The sequence below is a fragment of the Primulina tabacum genome, chromosome 2, assembly GCF_025594145.1.
Source record: "Primulina tabacum isolate GXHZ01 chromosome 2, ASM2559414v2, whole genome shotgun sequence".
Lineage (NCBI taxonomy): Eukaryota > Viridiplantae > Streptophyta > Magnoliopsida > Lamiales > Gesneriaceae > Primulina > Primulina tabacum.
In genome coordinates, this window is record NC_134551.1 from 2,120,215 (window position 1) to 2,137,434 (window position 17,220).

Here is a 17,220-nt window from a genome sequence, read left to right on the forward strand (position 1 = left end):
GACACATATACAACGCGTGTGTAAAATAATGACTATTAAATATATGAATTATGATACGATCATTCACCGATCGAGCTAATTCATTAATTTTGTTATAATTTTTAATTATTTTTTAAATAAAGATAATGTAATCATATTAAATATATGATCGGTAAAGATAGTATATAAATTTTTGAAATTTGAAAGTAGATTATACATCTCATTGTAAAAAATAATTGATTATATACATATCTAAACTTTATATATACTATTTAATATATAAAATAAATACCCCTAAATAAATTTTCACGAGCAGTCAAACTGTCAACGCTCTGTCTGAAACCTTTTGCACAACCCTAGTCCTAGTCCTGCTCCACTCCCTTCCTCCCTCAAAACACTCCGTTGCCGCTCTTTTCTCGCTTAATCCTTCACCTCTATTATATAAACCAGAATGGGCATAGGGGACAACGGGGGTGGTGCTGATCAGCCTGATTGTCAAAAAGATGCCGTCGTTGATGGGCCGCCGCCAAAGTCGCCATGGAAGAAATCCGCCTCATCCTCTCCGGCGCTGGACGCTGATTCAGATACGTGGCCAGCTCTTTCCGACGCCAAGCAACGGCAGAAGATCAATGACATTGTGGATTCCAGCTCCAGCATTTCACATCCGCCACAACAAACCGAGGCTGATGACTGTGCTGCTCCTCCGGCGGTTACCGCGCCGGTTGGTGAAATTTTGTTTGTTGATTCTTCATACGAGCGTGTTTTATTCGTGAGAGCAGTTGGTATTTGTGTTTGGGTTTTCGCCGGTTGATGCATATTAAAATTAACATGATACCGAAGGAAAATAAACTTTTTAAAATCGAGAAAATAGTATATATTGAACGATGCTTAAGTTTTGTTGGGAAAACTGTAGGAGGCTCTTGTTTTGAAAAAGAGAGTATCTTTTATTATGTTCTATGAAATTTGTTTAATCTTTTCTGTAGTTATTGAGTATTTATTTCATTATGTGTACAGTCATCCCCAGATAGATGAGTTGAGGTGGAGAGGTCTTTTAAGGCGTATCATTATAATTAAGATAATTTAAAAAGCATGTTATCTGTCTGAAAAAAGAAAATTTCAAATATCAATGCACGTGGCCGGATATTCTTATAATCAGAAATTTTAGGCATTACCCTGATTTGAGCGCGAGTTCTGCTCCATTTCGGTTATTATTGTTATCTCTGTGGAAATACATGTATGTGCATTCAATGTAGTCTGTTTTATCCATCATCAGCAAATTTTTAACAGGACAAAGAGCCAGATTTCTGTCCTAGGCCTCATGTCAGAAGGACAAAATAAATCATTCGTTTTGAGCCTTAATTATTTGAGCGATGACTGCATGAAATTGTAACGAGTCGCGGCCGAACTAGCCTGCAAAGTGATGTGATAAAGCGGTTGAATAACCACTTGGAGCGTAAGGTTTAAGAAATCCATTTGTCAGATTTATTGTCGTATTTTACCGGTTTAGTATATTCAGTATTTACTGCTTGGTTCCTCGTGTCAATGGTACTGTATCTATTAATTAAGTAGACATGCCATGTAGACCTATAATTACAAACTTGCCGCGTGGGACAAAACATGGCCCATTTTTCTGTTTCCCCATTAGTTAGTTTTCCTTTATTTATATTTTATCTCTTAGATGAAAATATTATCTTGTCGCATTTAGAAACGGTAGATGAGGCTATGAGCTCTTGCCTGGTCAATGGCTATTGGGTGTTGTTTTCTGTTTTTATCCACACCAATATACCACAGCTGGTTCCAAATGCATGATTTATCTGTAGCTTACTTGGCAGTTAATCTGCTTTTTCCAGACAAAGGTAGAGCAGCAGAAGACGAATGGGCGTGGTAGTTTCAAAAATCCTCGTAGGCCCAGTGCTATGCATCAAAACAAAACAGTACCCAAGCAGGCCCCAAATGATGTACCTCCATTTCCCGTACCGTTGCAATATTATGCAGCACCGGTTTCACCAGTTTATCATGCAATGGCACCCATACCACCAATTCTACCTACTGGATATGCTTATCCATTATCCCCTGGATCTTTTCCTAGACCTGATACGCAGTTTGGAAAGTCTGGAAATGATACCATAGCACAAGATTTTATTCCTCTTAAGGATGGGGGATTTCGGCCTTTCCCACATGCAGATTCCGGTGCCCATGATTCCAATTCTGTTGAAAGTAGTCCTAGGGCAAAAGATCGAGGTCGCCAAGTGAATCCTTCCTGGAATAATCAGAGGCCATTTGCTTCTAACAGTAACTTTCATTCGCAACAAAATATGGGGCCAAGACCTTTTTTTAGGCCTTCGTTTTCTGGTCCCTCTGGCTTTGTAGATGGATCAAATTTCCCAGGTAATTGAGTAATTGTTTATGATGCTCTTTGAACAAATGAAAATAATTGTTCTTCAGATGGAGGATTTCTCTGGTTTCCATCAGCTACTTTTCCTTTTCTTTATTTTTATTTTTCAAGTATTTGCTTGTACATTCCTGAAAAGGCCATTGATAATATAGGTCCACCTGGAGTTATCTGTTATTTTCCTGCGGCTCCTCCAAGCTTTGTTAGAGTACCTTATCCACCATATTTAGTTCCATATTCTCCAAGCTTTGGTGTTCCCATGCCTCCTCCCTCGCCAACAATAGCCTTGAAAGCTAATATTGTGAGGCAAATTGAATATTATTTCAGGTGAAGTGTCTAACAAAGATCTATCTGGCATTATATTAATATTTTTGTTTAAAATACAGTTGAAGATGCATTCCCCCTCCCCCTCAAGGAAAACATATCCCGGTCTCGGGTTCTTGGATTTTATGATGGGGAAATGCAATATAAAATTCTATCCTGGAGTTTAGTGTCAACTACAATATTATATTTCTGTGTCTTATTGCTGTGATGTTTATCCCTGTCTAATGAACAGGAAAACTTTGGCATTCTGCTCGTGGAGTCTAGTCAACTTACATTAATATTTGCAGAATAATAACTACTCTTAATGATTATCTACGGTGATGGGTGCTACCTGTTACATTGAAACATGCTGATGTTTCTTTGGTATTTGTGATAAGTTTAGCAATTTCTTAAACCACTTCATTTGCAGTAAATAATAAAAGCACCTTATATTTTGAGTTTATGTGGAACTTCTATTATGTAAGCTAAGAATTTAGCTCTTTCACTTTCTCAGTGACCAGAATCTCCGGATGGATAATTATTTGATTTCCTTGATGGATGGCCAAGGTTGGGTTCAGATATCTGCCATTGCTGACTTTCCTAGGGTAATTCTTTACAGATTCATTGTGTCATCTAATTGGAGGACTTTAACAGTACATGGGTTTTTTTACTCCTTTTTCGTCTTTTCCTCTTGGGGACGATGCTTGCTAATAGATGCAGTCTTACTAGATGATCCAAAAATAAGCTATTTTCTCTCTTTGGTGGGTGAAGGGTGGATAATGATGGTGTTAGGATTTTGACGTGCCGTTGTCTCCTTGCGAGATTTGGTTAGTCAAACTTTTTTAATTGAAATTATGCAACTAAATTTCGTCACAAATTGTGTTTCAGGTTAAAAGAATGACTGCAGAGATACCATTTATTCTGGATGCATTACAGGCTTCAGAAACCATTGAAGTGCAGGTTGGATAATTTGCATCTTTTGAACACCCCTGAGTCAATCCCTGATTATGACATGGGGTTTTCTTTTACGCCTTTTTATTTCTTACCCAGATTACTATTCCCTTGATACTCTTTGTTATCCAATCTGTACAGGGAGAAAAGATAAGGAGACGGGACGAGTGGTCAAAGTGGATTCCAGCTTCTGTTACCAGTAAAACTTCATCTTTTGTTTCAGATGCTATGAAGAATGATGATGTCGATGAAAATAAAAAGGAGAGCTCAGAAGGTACGAAATAAGTAATAACCTCCTTCACCAAACGGAAGCTCTATGGATCACACACCATTGATTGCATTTTCTAACGAAGAACCTGTTATTGACTGTACAGAGACAGACAGAGTTAATTCCCTTTCCAGTGAAGAAGTTAAAAATATTAATTTAGGAAATAGTAGTGGGAATTTTGGCGTGGAGCTCAGTAACGACTCAAAGTTCCCAGCTATCTCACAAGTTGCTGATTCTGCAAAATCAATTATCCTTGAAAATTGTGAAAAAAGAAAGACACTGGTGCTTTCAAATCTGGATGTGCATAATCTGGATGGCTCTTCTAATGATTTTTATAGCACATTTACGCTCGATGAAGAACTGGAAGTGGAGAAGAAAATGGCAAGGGCTTGTAATCATTCTACGGTCAGAAGGTATCACATGCTCCATTACCTTTATCTTTAATTGTTAACATCGAGTTTGTTCTATACATTCTTGTTAAGTTCTTGAAAAGGAATAAGAGCCTAAAAATAAGCTTGGACTCTTGTGCATGTGGCATTGAAAATGATAGTACGACCTCATGGTTTAGTTGCTTGTAATGTGTAAATTCTTATACCTCTATGTTCTGGTGTGAGAAAAAACTTTTATATTATTTAATTGCTCTAAATTTCATTGGGTTTCATGTCACGAAGTCCAATCACGTGATATTGACACTTAATAGTTCATTCCGAATAATATCTAGTATTACCCTTTTTACATGTCCGTTCCCTTTGAATTTTAACTACATAGAATTCGGCATAATTTTGACCTTTCATTCTGACCAAATGTTGTGCAGGGATGACGTTGAGGATGATGAATTTGTCAATGATCGAGTTGTCGAAAGGCTTGTAATTGTCACTCAGGTGAAACTCTGAGCTATTTGCTTATTTGTTTTCAACTTCCTATGAGTATGTATATTTGGGTTCTCAGAATGTTTCTGTGATGTTAATTATTGTTGTGTTGTCAGGGTTTATATGAAAATGTCTTTGTATGATCTATAAATAAGTACTTCAGTTTTAAGCACTATAAAAAGTCAAAAATTGCTTCAATCATAATCCTGGTCCAGAAGTATATTGTCATTTGTCAGATGTAAAAAATCAAATCTAATTGGAAATTTACTTTTATGATTGATTGATGGGATTTACACTTTTAAGTATGGAATTCAACTTGAAAGAGTGTGCTTGAATGCTTGCTTTCCTTCATGGTTTGGGGGTGGGGCAGGGTTCTATAGTGACATGGTTAGCTATCATTATCAACAAGAGTGCTTTCTGAGTAGTTGAACATAGGATATATGATTATAATATGCTGACTAATTAGGTTGTGTGATACAGAATATTCGGATTACCAAAGTGGCTGGCAAAGAATCGGAAGCCATGTCCAGTGAGCTTGCATCTGCCATAAATGATGGCCTCTATTTTTATGAGCAGGTTAGTGGAAATGTTTTAGGGAATACTTTTGTTACATTTTGTGTCGAAAAATAAAGAGTTGGTTCTATATTTATATATTACAATTACAATTTGCAGGAATTAAACTCTAAACGATCTCCTCTTAGGCATGATAAGCCTGATAATGAAAGCAGGGATGAGAACTTCAGATATTCTCCCAAAGGTGCTTCTGGATTGAATTCAAGGGTTCCTGATCATTCTATTGGGGAAAGTAGCTGTGAAAACCCTCGAAATTCTAATTTTCGAAGGAAGAAAGACAAAGGCAGCTCCAAGCAGCATTCTATTAATAATCAGCGACTTTTCCCTGGCAACTTTAAAGCTCATGGAAGTGGCAGAAACAGTCTCGACAAGATATCTGAAAGTCCACCTAGTGATTCTGTTGGTTTTTTCTTTGGTTCTACTCCTCCTGATAGTCATGGGTGAGCATACAATATTCATGCTCATTGGCATTACGGTTGTCTTTTTCTGTTTAATGAGATAAAACATTTAATGTAACTTAAAAAGTTGGATGTTTTTTATAAAGGTTTTTGTTAAATTTTACCATCTTCCGATAAAATTTAGAACTCAATTTAATTTTGCAGGCTAAGGCTTTCAAAATTGAGTGCTTCACCTCGCAAAAATCTTTCAGGCAGTAGCTCACCAGTTGGTTCTGTGCCAAAGTCTTTTCCACCATTTCAACATCCAAGTCATAAACTCCTGGAGGAAAATGGATTCAAACAGCAGCTGTAAGTGAGATTTTTAAGAGGCTCTTAGGATGCTAATGAAATTCTGCACCTATTTAGATATAGGAAACATTAGCCAGCGTGTAGGTTTCACATTCACGTGCAGATTTTTTCAGATTTTTTCTGCTAAGAGTTTGATTTCTTGACTGGGTTATTCATTTTCTCAGCTACAAGAAATATCACAAGCGTTGCCTTAATGATCGGAAGAAAATGGGCATCGGCTGTAGTGAGGTAATTTTAGTTATTTCTGAAAAGCTCATCCCAACGATTTTTGAGATGATTATTTTAAGGTTTTCGTGAAATGGTCTAATATAGACTAGGATGGTGGATCATTATAGAAAATATTACACACTTTCTTCATGTCTGACATACATTCATCCACTTTACTACTGCTTAGTTGATTTATAAGTTGCAGTCGATTGATACTTTATTAGCAGGTTATAAATTCGGATCTGCTGCTGTGCTGCAACATATGGGTATAATTATGGCCTGGATACAATATTTAGTTATTTACCGATAACTTAACTTTTCACAACTCCTGGAAATATGTTTGTTCGTGAAAAAGGCGATGTAATCTTGTAATCTTTTTGTTTTTTTCCACGCTATTGTGCGGATTGCATCATTATAATAAATTAATGTTTCCTATCAAAAAAATAATAATTTCACAACTCCTATAAACATCTATTATAATATTATATTTTAATAAAATACATACTATATTTTTAAATTTCTTATATGTTAAATTATATATCCATGCGCATTAATGACTTAACACGTGCTTACTAACATCTATCGTACAGAAATATAAACCAAACACATCAAATTCTGTAATACATTTTCTAAAATCACCGAAGAAAACCAAGCATATCCTAGATCTTGCTCTCTAAAGTTACTTCTACAGCTTTGTTTATGTAGCTGGCTTTCATCTGTCCTATATTTGGTAGATAATTGCAGCAGATAAAACATGCTATTCTGCTGTGGATGCAGACATAGTATCCATTGAGTGCCTGGTGTGATATAGATATAACACATGCTGCTCTGTGCTTGCAGGAGATGAATACATTGTACAGGTTTTGGTCTTATTTCTTAAGGGACATGTTTAACCCTTCTATGTATAATGAGTTCCGAAAGGTGGCTTTAGAGGATGCTGCTGCTGGTTATTATTATGGAATTGAGTGCCTTTTCAGGTTTTATAGGTAGGTTTCCTGCATTTCTTAGTTCACTGTCAAAATTAATTGGCTGATTGTTTTAAGTTCATTGTACTCTCCTTGTTTACTTGGCTAGATTCCATTCAAGTATCAATATGTTCCGTTATTCTCCATTCCATGATGTTTTAACCTTTTTTTTTTCAGTTATGGTTTGGAGAAGGAATTCAGAGAGGACCTCTACGACAACTTCGAACAGCTGGCTCTTGACTTCTATACAAAAGGGAATCTTTATGGCCTGGAAAAATATTGGTAACCAAAAAAGATCTTTTAATATTTCTTTTTCTACCTTCACTTATAATGGTAAAATTACAATACCGGAGACTCCAGAAAGTGGTTTAAGAGCTTGTGTCAACAGAGTAAGTGAAAAGATGTGATCTTTCAGTCGTGTAAATTTTCGCTAAACCTTGTGTTTTTATTCTATTTACTGCTAACTGTTAATTCAAAATGACATGCGCTTCATCATGGCTATATTGTGAATTCCTACTGACTTCTTCCCGATCGAGGGGTATGTCACATCACATCTTGTTCTCCGTTATAGACTAAGATAATGTTAGAAACATGTATTTCCCGAAGTTCTAATTCATAAGAGAAGACCCGATGTTAGTTTTTTATTTTTAAACATTTCTTATCGTGTGTAAGTCACAGAGCTGGAATTAATATCGAAGCATATTCCTGCATGTTGTCTGTTACTGAGCAATAAAAACACATGATAACAACTCAAGATTAACTTATGAAATATAGGGAATTGCATTTATGAGGTTCGAACTTGTGATCTACTGATTTGATATCATATTAGAAACTATTTTTACCCAAAGCTAATTCTAGTCCTTTAATATTCATAGTATACACCATTCTTGCCTTTGTACTGTGCTTGTGGTGGATAATTGTCAAATATTCAAGAAAATATAATTTCTAGGGTGTAAAATTAATTTCATGATCCGAAAAGTGCTTTACATGATCATAGTATCTGCCATCCGAATCTACTCTCAGTATTATGTTCTTTACATGACACCTTGAGCATTTCTGCTGTTATTACAATCCTTTTACTTGGGTTTGCAGGGCATTTCATCATTATCGGGAGGCCAGTGGCCACATGGAATCAATAAAGAAACATCCAGAATTGGACAGACTGCTCAGAGAGGAATACCGTAGTTTGGATGACTTCACCCGTGCCAGAAGTCAAAGTGGTTCCATAAAAGAGGTCAACCAGTGAGCAGATTCCTGATCAGTATAGTCAAGTGACAACCACAAATTTTGGGAAGATAGTTCTAACAGTTTATAAAGGGAAAGCAAATTGACAGCTTGGAACGGAGGATGTTTTCTGTACATAGTATGTTACAGTGTACAAGTTGCTGGATGATGCTACTATGTTTGATAAGGCGTCGTGTTTTTCATTTTGAAGTCGTGTAACGGCTTGATGAAACTTTTCTTTTGCCGACCGAGCCTGTAACTTGTACATAGGGATAGAATGGAGGTTTTTCAATAGATAGACAATAAAGTTATCAAAGTTGTGCAACATGGATTATATGGATGAATTTTAATGAATTAGCTTTGAAACTTATGCTGTTGTTTGTTGAGTGCTATTGGTAATCAACAGCTTAGTCCTACATTTGAGTCATCGAAATGTCAAAGCTCGAACACAAATTTGGTTGACATCTGGGTATCTTTTATATAGGTTCGAGTATTTGTCTGGTTATATTTTTCTTTTTAAAATTGTCTAAAATATTTTAAATTATTTATTATTTTTTACCTTAATTCTTTGGTAAATTAAATATTTGATAGTTAGTGTTACAAAAGTTAACAACATTTCCATAATTATACATTAAAAAATTATTATTGTGTGTTTATTGACGCCACGGAAATGTTTTTTTTTTTATATATATTATTGATGTTGAATTCAGAGAATCTACGAGTTGGAACTGTTCGATAGTCACATAAATCTGTTTGGTACAAAATTTGATTTAGTATAAGATTATATCCTATCTTTTAAATCTCGTTGGCTAATTTGTCATAATTTATAACATGGTGATTTGTTACTTACTATTGGAGTTCTACGGGAATTGACTCGTTACGTAACAAATAAAAGAAAAAGGAGTATTATGTATGTTGTTTATGAGGTAATCGGCTGTTCTCAGAATACGTACGGGTTGTCTTGCGTTTTTCGAGTTGAGTAAATCCACCTTTAGCCATTATCCCAAACGTACATCAAACAATCAATATTTATTTATATGTATTTTTGCGAACCCAGTGTGAGAATTTTTCAAATAAAAAAATAATTGTATGTAGTATTAGGGTAATACTTAATTACTTAAACTAGCATCTTTTTAACCTATTTTTCGATATCCTGGTCCACCTATTTGTTTAATTTATTTAGTAGTGAATTTATTATTGTTTTTAAATCTTTCATATATATAAACGGATTTTATTTACATTATTTACATACAAATTTATCAAGCAAGAGCTCCTTGTGGTGATTAAATTTAGTGTTTAAAACCTAGAAATTTTTTTATAATACCACCAACCCACACTATTGTTAATTTTGTTGAAAAACATAACAAAAAATAAAATTTTAATAGTTTGAACCACCTAAATTAAACAATAGTTTTATAAATCGATACTACAGCAATTAAATTTTGTAAAGATACTAATTTACTGCATAATTACACTTTTAGTACCAAATAAATTGTTTGTTGGAAGTTTATTATTGCAAAAGATTTGTATATTATGAAAAGGCCCCACATAGATCTTCAAACATTTCAAGACTTGATTCTCCACTTCCGTATCCACCTACCCCGATATTTTGGCCATCATCACCTCCTGCTCCATTCGCCGCCTCGTAAATTAATCCGTCAAACATTACAAACAAACACTTGGATGAGAAGAACCTTCATATTTTACACAAGATCACCCCTCTCTGTGAAATCCCTAGCCACTTCTATGTCACCAACTCCCACTATGATGTGCATCCTCTTCCCTCCATGCTGTTGCAAACACATGGTGTGAAGATTTTGGTTGAGATAGCGTTTCTTGTTTTGTATTTTACGTATATGTATATTTTTTTAAAAGTGTTTACAGTCCACATGTTTTGAGCATTTATTATATTGTACGCAATTTTAGTTAAAAAAAAGTTATAGCACTATCATTTGTTAAAGAAAATTGTAGTACTCTAATTTTGAAAAAAGTCTAGTGCATTTTAAACGATATCAAGAAATTTATAACATAAACATTAATAAAATATAGATTTATAGTTCAAAATTATTAGACAAGAGAGATTTTAAATAGAAAATTCATATAATATAAATATGAAAATAAGGGAAGTTGCTCATGTAAAAAAACAAGATAGTATAAATAAAAGAAAAACAAAACAGAGTGAAATGAATCGCATTAAAAAGAACCATTAATGATTATCGATATCTTCATATTTTCCTAATAAACCCCCCCTCAAAGATTATGATGCTTATGTTTGGATTGAATTATTTGTTTTGAGTAAATAATTTAGGAACCAATTCAAATGATTCCATGAACCAAGAAAACAAAAATCTAACAATAACTGGAAATGAAAGCTAAAGAAATTCAAATTCATATGCTTAAAAATTATCCGAACACATTGGATGCACTTTGACCAAGGACTTAAAATTCAAATTCACCAAATCCCCCAATCCAAAACGCACCCTACATTCTTTCAAACACTTGAATTGTAGATTTTAGATTGGACTGCTACCATTTCCAACTAGAACCACTGAGAAACGTACTCTTCTATCAACCTTTCTAAACAGAAAAACTGACTTATGGAACAATAATTTTCATACACACGAGAGTTTCGGATCATTAAATAGCGTTCAAAAATAGGTAATTTTGTGTTGTTTCATAACCTAGGTAACACAAATGCAAATGGAATTTGTGGATGAAGCATTTTCAGAAACCCAGGATTTACTTGTACTCATGGCAGAGCTAACATTTTAGTCTATGGATGGATTTTGAAATAATATTTTCTGTATATGTATCATATATAAAGCATTTATCTTTGGAGAGGGTGGCAGTCGATGTTACCCTTGGGATAGTGGTACTAGCAGGTGGGTATAACCAACTAAGGGAAAAAAATCCTCTGCCAAGGACCTACCTCTAGCACTGCAAAATTAACCCAAAATTTCTCAAGGAACATGAACCCAGAATCTCAAATTCTGCTCAAACTAATGGGACTAAAACACACAGATAATCAAAGTGGTTAAGCATATGAGCACAATCCCAGTGAGCATTAAAAGACGACGACGATCTCTTGCTTAGATGAAAACCAAACAAAGGGAACACAAAGCTTTACAGAATACTATATCCTTCAAGGGACGTCGCTGAAAAAACAATGATCGTGAGAGTGGTATTGATGCCGGCAAAGATTACTCTATCTAATATTCAATTCTATTTCATTTCATGTTTTAGGTAAGAAGTTTAATGGAGTCCCTTCAATTTAAGTCCATTCTACGAATGTGTTGCCAATTCATATTATATGAAACAAGATGAAACAACAATTAGGACACAAGATTTGGAGGAAGCAAAAATGGCTAATTACCTGCCCAAGAGCAGGAGGCAGCAACATCTTTCCTTATGGCATCAACTTCTGGATCAGGTACCCTGCCTCTGGGAAAACCAACCCCCAAATACAAAGAAACCAATGGATTTCTGCTTAACTTTAATCGACAGGGACTAGGAAAAGTGGATGTTGGAGGAGAGATTAACCATGGAGAAAAAATTTTCCATGGAAAAAGATAACGACTTTGCCAAAAATGGCAGAACTCCATGAACAAAGAAGAACGAGGACTTTTAACTACGAAAAAAAATAAAATTTTAAATTTGCGGAGAAGCAGGATCCTAGCAAAAGTGAAATAGATTTGAACATAACACCTTTATATGCCAGGAATCTTTGCTGCTAAAAAACATGTCTCAGTCCATGTTCATGGTTGAGTCCAGCCACTAAATTTGATCTCATTCACAAATCGTCTAACCACCATAGCTGTTGAAATGAAAACAATGTGTCCCCGGTTCCTATTGTTCAGGATGTTCATAAAGAATATTCTAATTTTCAAATTGGTAGTTTCTGTTTGGATGTACCATAAATTTAAAGCAATGATGTGACACTCAACAACTTGAAAAAACACCTGTTTTTGTTTAAACAAAAAGATTCAAAAACTCACTTTTTTCAAGTTAAATTGGTGCCATTTAAAAAACCTTCATGTCTGGTAAATGGGAGTTAATCATTGCATTTTAGGAAAAAATGTAAATAATTCGAATTTAACACACATCAAGTAATTTGCATTTTACGTAAAAATGTAAATAATTCCAATTATAACACATATTAAAGACAGCGCAAAGAAGTCAAAGCAGCAGTGATACACTACGAGCTTTCCTGCATTGAACTGTAATAGCATCAAAATGTCAAGTTTGTTAGTTAGTTAAGAGTAAAACTACTCAGGATATCCATTTACGAGTCACTACGGAAAAAATAACTAAATTGATGCACGGCTTCGATACCTTGAATAAATTTAACAATATCAAACAGTAAGGCATGGATGTAGATCATGAAAACAGGTTACATTTCATCATCAATTAAAGCTTAAATATTTTTGCATGATGCAATTGACGAAAGCAACAAATGAATGCAAATGCCAGATGTAGATTAAGATACCTAATTGACACAAATGAAAATATCGCAGACACAACGGGATCATAACCGGTGGACCTCAATCCTTTTAAAAAGTTGTTATTATAAGCAAGATGAGTCACTGTTTTAGAAAATGTTTGACGGACAAAAGTAAACAAATAGAAAAGTACATATTTTAGATTCTAGTCTTTAGGCAAATGGTAATTTTTTGCAATAAGGAAAGACGTCATTTGCATGAGTGCCTGAACTTCAGAAGAATCACCAGAGTCCAAAACTAAAAGTTTGGTGCAATTTTGAAGAATCTGCACAATGAATACATTAAACATAAAAAGACTGTTCTGAAAAACAAAAGTAAAATTCATTCACAGGAAATGAATAATCTGAAGCAGCAACCCAAGCATTAACATATTTAACAAGAAAAACTGAGAAGCACCTGAATTTTTAAACAAGTAAAAAACTTTTGCCAGAGAAAACATATTAAACATACAAGACCATGAAAACAAAAAATATATCACTAAGTAAACAGGATAAATCTATGCCAAGATTTAAGAATTATAAGCACAGAGATTGGCACATGATGAAAAAATTTAAAAAACACCACGGAAAAGGGAAAAAAACTCATATCAGTTACATGATATCAAAGAAATAGGACATAGCTGTGTACAATCGACAAGGACAGCAGAAATATCATGGCAGCATCATTTCTGCAAATTGCATTGATGCGTGGTAGCTTCTTACGAAGAATGTAATCTGGGGGTGAGGTTGGAGGTTAATTCATCAACTGCATTCTATTTATTATCAAAATTATTATGATAATTAATGCCCGTGACTCTGATTCAAGTACAACTGTTGGAATGGTTGTTCATGAAATCTCAAACATATGTATATTTTCAGTAATCACTACCAAGTTCACACCATATAATTTTCAGACCTAATGCAACATCAATTCCTTTGGACTTATTTAATTTGTATCATATGATTCCAATTTCTAAAAAACAGCAATACAGGTGAACTTCAAGTTATATCTAGTGGTCAGAGTTTTCATATTCCTATTCCTTCTTTTAGCAGCATGACCTAAACTAATCACTGGCAGATTTTGTAATACTCATGCCATTACTTAAAAGTTCCTGGTTCTTTTCCATTCTATCATCTGAGAAGTCAAAATCCTTCCAATTGATGAAAATATTCATTTGATACATGGATCTTATTAAAAATAATTAATTTTAACCAAAGTAAGCCAAATTGTCCACCAATATAAGTGATAAACAAATATAGCTGTATCTTGGCATGCCTCTCTTGCCAGGTATAGTGGAATCCTTTGATTTGGTAAGATTCCCCCTCCCTGGTTACCGGGAACAATTACAAAGGCAGTAAAAATTCCAGTAATGCTTCATTAGTAGGAAAATTCAATTCTATAATGCTCTAAATCTTCCTATTATCATCTAGGAATAACCCTTTAGCAACAAGCACGAGGTAACAGCAAGTCTAAACATCACGTTATACAAATCAACACAATTTAAGCATCTCATGTAAGAGTATATGTTAAAAAATTTAAATTAGGGGCATTGTCAACAAAACTTACCTAGTGACCATGACCCATGTAGGGAGCACCACCCTGATGTGGCCTAACGCCACCCTGACCCATCTGCTGCTGGGTAACATAACCTCCTTGCATCGCAGGCTGTCCTACATAGCTACTAGCACCAGCCTGACCTGCGTAAGCTGCATTATTCATCATCGGTGGACCTCCCTGCTGATTCACACCTGTTCCAATCCCTCCAAGCAAATTACCAATCCCTAAGCTAGCCCCCTGAGTTGCCAACAAAGCAGCTACAGCCTGTCCAATCGCGGCAGGGGGAACTGCATGGCCAAACCCCACTGCAGGCGCAGTTGTCCCTCCACTGGGCGCCATTAAGTGTCCACCTGCGTGCCTCATGCCTCCCCGGCCCCCTCCAAACTTGCCCCTCTTTGCAGCATGATGGTAATGTCCCAACTGCCCCTGGTGACGATTGTGATGGTGATGCTGAGGCCGTATCTGTTGCTGTAGTGGTTGAGTATGCTGAAAGTTTAGAGAAGCCTTAGAAATTTTAGGCCCATCTACTGCCTTCTGGCAATGCAGAATTTGACCTTCAAACTTCTTGTGCGGCTCTTCCAATGCCCTCTTGGCACCCTCTATAGTTTTGAAAACAAACAAACAGAACCCTCTTGGCTTTCCAGTTTCTTTATCCAACCCCAAAGGCCCTTCTTCAATCTCCCCAAATTTGGAAAAGAACTCCACAAGTTTCGGAACATCAAGCTCAGCTGATACATTGCTCACATAAATTTTCCGCTGAGTGTACTCAGATGGAGGTGGTACCGCGACAGTGGCCACCACAGTCGGGGGAGGAGCCTGAACTGGACCAGCAGAGGCCAATTGGCATGAAGTTATTCGACCCTCAATCATCTTCTGTGGCTTCAACAAAGCACGACGGGCCCCATCACGGTTCTTATAGAGGACGAAAGCATAACCCTTGGCTTTCCCAGAATTCTTGTCCATGACAACCTTACAATCCTCGATTTCTCCGAACTTACCGAACACAGAAGTAATCAGCTCAGTATTCGAATTCCATCCGAGGCCGTGCACGAATATTTTACGGTGTGAAGGGTCAGCGTTCGCCAATTTGTTCACATCCTCCATGATGTCAGGGTGTTTGTCCACAGCATCCTTGATCAAACGAGCCAGCTGGTCCTTGGAAAAAGGGTCAAGAAGCTTCTCCAATGGCTCTTCCTCCAACTCTCCTTCATCTTCCTCCTCCTGCCCTTCAGTTTCACCTCCATTCGACAACGCATCATCCACAAGTAACTTCCCCGTAGTTTCACGCTCTTGCTCATTATTCTCAAACACAGCGTCGTCTTCTTTCTCCTCCTCTCCTTTTCCTCCTTCTCCTTCTTCTCCTTCTCCTTCTCCTTCTCCCTCTCCCTCTCCCTCTCCCTCTCCCTCTCCCTCATCTAATTCCTCTTCCTCTTGCTCCTCTTCTACTGCTTCATCACCGACTTCTCCTTCCCCGATACCTGGATCGATACCTGGATCTTCCTCTACGATTTGTTGGGCCTCCTCCGTAACGAATTGTTCCTGCTCTGCTTCATCGAGTTGTACCGGCTCAGGCTCCGGCTCAGGCTCCGGCTCCAGCTCCGGCTCCGGCTCAGGCTCAGGCTCTTGAGGAGCTTCGACGGCTCGGGCTTTTCGCTTCCTGGCCATAGTGATGTGATGAGAAGAAATTTGGGGGTAGGGTTTTCTTTAAATGCTCGAAGATCCAAGGCACGCGATAATAATAGTAATAATAATAATAGTAATAAATATGATTCTAAACAAGCAGATGAAATCATGAAATACTGTGTATTTTCTAAAATAAAATTAGTCTCAAAATATAGAATTATTGAATTTATATCTGTAAATATGATATTTTGTACAAACAAAGAGACTGTATTAAGTTTGCTTTACTCAAATTCTTAAAATAGTAGGGATTTCAAATTTATACAAACAATTAAATTATGGTTCTATATTAGATTATGGACTATCTATTAATAATAGATGTGCTATGAGATGACTCGTTTAGAAAAAGATCTTGAAAATAAAATAAATCAGAAGCAACAAGTTTAATACAATTTGTTGTTATTGAAAGTAATAGGAAGCTCATCGAGAAAAGAATTTGTAGATCGTTTATAAAACTCAATCGATCAAAGTATAAAGACTTGATGTTATTATAATTAAGAAACGGTTGATAATATGTTCTTTCGTAGTGAGACTGTGTTTCAGATATGGAACCATTTTGCTCGTCTACTTGGTGTTCAACATTTTGCTAAGAATGGCAAAGTGTTCGGTTCATTTTTAATTTAGCATGGAGGCTCTTGATTATGATTGAAAGCCTTCACTATTTATGTTATTTGTGTGATTAAATATCCCTCCTCAAAAGTGTGATAATGTATAATTCTTGAATAGTGATAATGATAAAATTGTATATTGACCATAATACCCTTGAATTGTCTTATTCAATATAATATGAAAATAAAAATTAGTGAAAATTTAATAATTAATATAATATTTAAATTTTTATTATATTTTGTATAAATTAATTGCATATATTTTTATTATTTTCAATCATTTAAAAAAAATAAATTGTAATGCAAATCTATCTTAAATTAAATTTTTATAAATTTCTAATCTTTTTAATTAATTTTTTTATGAAATTAAATATTTATTAAATTTTAATTTATTTTGTTTAATGATTACCGTAATATTTT

At 35.5% G+C, this 17,220-nt stretch overlaps 2 protein-coding genes across 4 annotated transcripts; one reads left to right on the forward strand and one right to left on the reverse strand.

Moving 5' to 3' along the window:
* The first annotated feature begins 268 nt into the window (after nucleotides 1–268).
* LOC142524220 (la-related protein 1A-like) lies at nucleotides 269–8,847 on the forward strand. The gene is made up of 15 exons (XM_075628098.1): nucleotides 269–700; nucleotides 1,830–2,367; nucleotides 2,527–2,698; nucleotides 3,189–3,279; nucleotides 3,563–3,634; nucleotides 3,767–3,899; nucleotides 4,000–4,306; nucleotides 4,708–4,774; nucleotides 5,243–5,338; nucleotides 5,435–5,775; nucleotides 5,938–6,081; nucleotides 6,246–6,309; nucleotides 7,129–7,274; nucleotides 7,431–7,535; nucleotides 8,346–8,847. Exons 1-15 carry the CDS (start codon nucleotides 431–433, stop codon nucleotides 8,497–8,499), a joined length of 2,700 nt encoding a protein of 899 aa, XP_075484213.1. The 5' UTR covers nucleotides 269–430; the 3' UTR covers nucleotides 8,500–8,847.
* A 3,675-nt stretch (nucleotides 8,848–12,522) lies between these two features.
* LOC142524228 (UBP1-associated protein 2B-like) lies at nucleotides 12,523–16,251 on the reverse strand. 3 transcript variants are annotated; one of them, XM_075628115.1, is made up of 2 exons: nucleotides 14,522–16,251; nucleotides 12,523–12,694 (listed from the first exon to the last, which is right to left on the reverse strand). In XM_075628115.1, exon 1 carries the CDS (start codon nucleotides 16,175–16,177, stop codon nucleotides 14,522–14,524), a length of 1,656 nt encoding a protein of 551 aa, XP_075484230.1. In that variant the 5' UTR covers nucleotides 16,178–16,251; the 3' UTR covers nucleotides 12,523–12,694. The 3 variants fall into 3 exon arrangements, with proteins under 3 accessions (XP_075484230.1, XP_075484225.1, XP_075484238.1); XM_075628110.1 differs by lacking the exon at nucleotides 12,523–12,694 and adding an exon at nucleotides 13,003–13,241 and having other exon boundaries at nucleotides 14,522–16,250; XM_075628123.1 differs by lacking the exon at nucleotides 12,523–12,694 and adding an exon at nucleotides 13,252–13,689.
* Between the last annotated feature and the right edge of the window lie 969 nt (nucleotides 16,252–17,220).